Raw genomic sequence first — 3,245 nt, 5'->3', positions numbered from 1 at the left:
TTTGAGTCAAACTTTTATCAATGGAAATTGCTTCGGGATTTTCATTATTGGCACATGCAGAGTTACTTGTTCTCACTGATACTAGCTTAGCAACTTAATATTTAACCAGACTAATATTGGTTAGTAACTTTAATCGCTTTAGGTATATTACATACATTCTTATGAGTCAGACCAATCCTTTTAATTGGTTTCATCCTGTCCTGATGGCATGTACTCTCCCAAACTGAAAAAGGCTCTTTCAGCAATCGAAACTAATTCTTGTACACAATGTGGCAAAAGAAATATTAAGTATGCACTCAACACTGTGCCAATAATATTATTCTTTATCTACTAGATCAAATGATCTATTAACCCAACCCAACCATCCCAACCATATCTATACATTAGTTGGAGATGCCCGATTTATCCAATAAGCAGGCTCACAAATAGATCCCAAAATTTTTTTTGAGAATGCTCCACCATAGTCCCCATCATTATTCGTCTTTCGGTAAATATACCTGGCTACTAGAGATCCACACTCCCTCGAGCTTCTTCAGAAATATCGTGCAGGAGTAGATAAGCGACCGCCAACTCTATCCGATTCTAAATCTATCCGATCATTATAGCTGAGTCATCCTCAATGACAACGAGATAACATGCCTCACATAGATAATACCTATCCTGCTTTTTCGATTCTCTCTTTCTCGAATCTTTTCTCTCTTCGCCTATCCCCATTATCCACCCCATATGCCCCCTTCTCACCTCCCTTGTCCCATTCCTATCCCCATCCCCACCTTCGGAGGCTTGGGATATTCGGTATTTAGTAGCCCATCAATCCATCATCACCCAAAACCAGCCTCGCTTCTTATTTTCTTTTATTTTAAATAACTTAAACCTACTTCCCCATCGCTTCATTTATTGCCCCTTCTTTGTCATAGTGTGGGCCTCTTCCCCATGTGCTCCTCTCAACTGATGATGAGAATAGATAGAAAGAGAGTGAAATAGAAATAGGGAAGACATAGAAGAGTACGCTTATTATGTGCGTCTTGTAAGCTCCAACCACTCACACTCTCCACTCCCACCAAAACTCTTATTTCTCTCCTCTCTCTCATTCCCATTGTTTTTATTCCTCTCATGTACTTCTCTTCTTTCTCTTATGCCTCTCTTTTGTTCTATTTTATTCCATCGCCGTTATTCCTGGAATAAATATGGATGTATCTACAGAGACTCCGAAGAGAAGAAGCTCCGACTCGTCCTCGCCGGAGTTCGAGTTCTGGGTGGTCGGTAATCCTTCTTATCCCCAGCAGGAATTACTCACCGCCGACGAGCTCTTCGTCGATGGCGTCCTCCTCCCCCTCCACCTTCTCTCCGTCGTCCACTCCGAACCTGAGCCCCGGCCCGAACCGGACCCGGAGCCCGAGCCTGTGTCGATCTCGTCGTCGCCGTCGTCCGGGTCGAAGCGGTGGAAGGATATATTCAAAGTCAGGGAGAAGAAGGGGGAGGAGAAGGAGGCGCAGCGGCGGGAGTGGAGGGGCAGCGGCGCCGCGGAGCTTAACATCAACATCTGGCCCTTCTCCCGGAGCCGCTCCGCTGCCAATGGCGCAGCCGCCAGCCGGCCCAGGGCATCCGCCGTGGCCGGCCGGAAGGTCAGCAGCGCCCCCTGCTCCCGGAGCAACTCCCGCGGCGAGTCCTCCAAACCCTCCGCAGCCGCCGCCGCCGGCGGACCGACGAGGAGGTGGGCAGCGCGCCCTGGGCGGGCCGGGCTCAGCGGGGCGGTCCACCTGGGCCGGACCAACCCGGTCCGGTAGATCCGTAGGGGCGAGAAGCGAATCGAGCCGGCGGCCGGCCGGGGCCCGGAGAGGGCGAACCAGGGGGATAAGGTCACCGAGGGTAAGAAAGGGAGTGGGATTGGAGGTGGAGTTAGGGCGCTCAATTTGAATGTGAACGCCTGCATTGGGCATCGGAACCAGGTGAGCTGTAGAGGTGACGATAGCGACGGGGTGACCGGCGGTGGCCAGACCGCCGGTGAGGGTGGTGGAAGCAATGGGAGCTTCTTTAGTTTGAGATCCTTCTTCTCCAATGCTTACTTGTAATTAAGCACTCCTAAAGTGATCTACTTTTATATATTCTAAACTTTATTTAGCATTACTTGTTTGATGAGTGTTTCTAGAATGTGTTATATTGCTTAGAGATTATATGAAAATGACCACAAATAATTGGAAAAAGTGATGCTAATTGTTATTAATGATGGTTATAATTAAGTCTTAATAAACCCTAATATTTGTTTGATAATTGTTACTCACGATTAGGGCTGGTAGATGGCATAGTTTGGGTGGATAACTCTGCTAATTATATATAACAAAAAATGTGGTTTGTGAAATTTTGAATTACTCTCCATAGGCAACATAATTAGTTAAACCAAGAAATTAATCTCTCTCTGCTATGCCCACAACAAACATCTCTCCCTTTGTTAATGACAAGTTTGGGGAGGATTGTAGGCCAAACAAAACCTTAGTATACCATAGTGGTCCATAGGAATGTTAAATGATTTGCAGCTCTGACATGACCTAAAATAGGCTTGGTGTTAGGCTCGATTCGAAGGTAAATGAATCAATGTTGAACCAACAATTCAAGCTCAAAATTTATTTTAAGCGAAGCTAGAAAAAAATAAAAAAAAGAGCTGATTTGTTCGAGCTGTGACCCTCTTCTTGTTTAGTGGCTGATCACACCACGATCTCCCATCAAAAGTCCTAGTGTAGGTTAAAATTTGGTAAGACTAGCATATAGAAAAATGTTGTTATTTATCTTATGGAGTTTGACATAAGTGAATGGTAATTTTTTTCTAAGTGCATCATTATCTTCTATTTAAATAGGAAAATCTTTTACAGCCCAAGTTGTTTTTTATAAAGGTTTAGGACATCAAGTTGTCAGTCAAAAGGTTCGTCACTCCAACCAAAAACTAGTCTTTGCAAGGAAATATCCTATAAATGCAGGGAGTAAAATAAATAGACAAGGAGCACCATAACTCAGAGTGGACCCATTGTACTGAGGTTCCTACTATTAGGCTCTGGGGCATGAGGACAGCCTAAGGGCTCGTTTGGTTCGCGGGAAGTATTTTCCCTCCTAGGAATATGATTCCTGGGAATCAGATTCCTAGGAAGAGGATACCTAGGAAAGTACTTTTGGCATGTTTGGTTAACCATGGGAAAGTGACAAATTTCCAAAGTGCTTATGTTTGGTTGACCATCCACTTTCCTAGGAAAGTT

At 44.9% G+C, this 3,245-nt stretch overlaps 1 protein-coding gene across 1 annotated transcript; it reads left to right on the top strand.

Moving 5' to 3' along the window:
* The first annotated feature begins 1,024 nt into the window (after window positions 1-1,024).
* Window positions 1,025-2,127, top strand: LOC103715877 (uncharacterized). The gene has a single exon (XM_089927057.1). It carries the CDS (start codon window positions 1,188-1,190, stop codon window positions 1,785-1,787), a length of 600 nt encoding a protein of 199 aa, XP_089783183.1. The 5' UTR covers window positions 1,025-1,187; the 3' UTR covers window positions 1,788-2,127.
* The last annotated feature ends 1,118 nt before the right edge of the window (window positions 2,128-3,245 follow it).

The sequence above is a fragment of the Phoenix dactylifera genome, chromosome 13 (genome assembly GCF_051530095.1).
Source record: "Phoenix dactylifera cultivar Ajwa chromosome 13, Ajwa_hap1_PhDact_Kaust_v1.1, whole genome shotgun sequence".
NCBI classification, from domain to species: Eukaryota; Viridiplantae; Streptophyta; class Magnoliopsida; order Arecales; family Arecaceae; genus Phoenix; species Phoenix dactylifera.
Note: the sequence above shows the minus strand (reverse complement) of the source record. Positions and strands in the feature narration are given on the sequence as shown.

Bases quoted from the DNA above. Each gene is read 5' to 3' on its own strand.
- LOC103715877 (XM_089927057.1), top strand. From the start codon at position 1,188: ATGGATGTATCTACAGAGACTCCGAAGAGAAGAAGCTCCGACTCGTCC.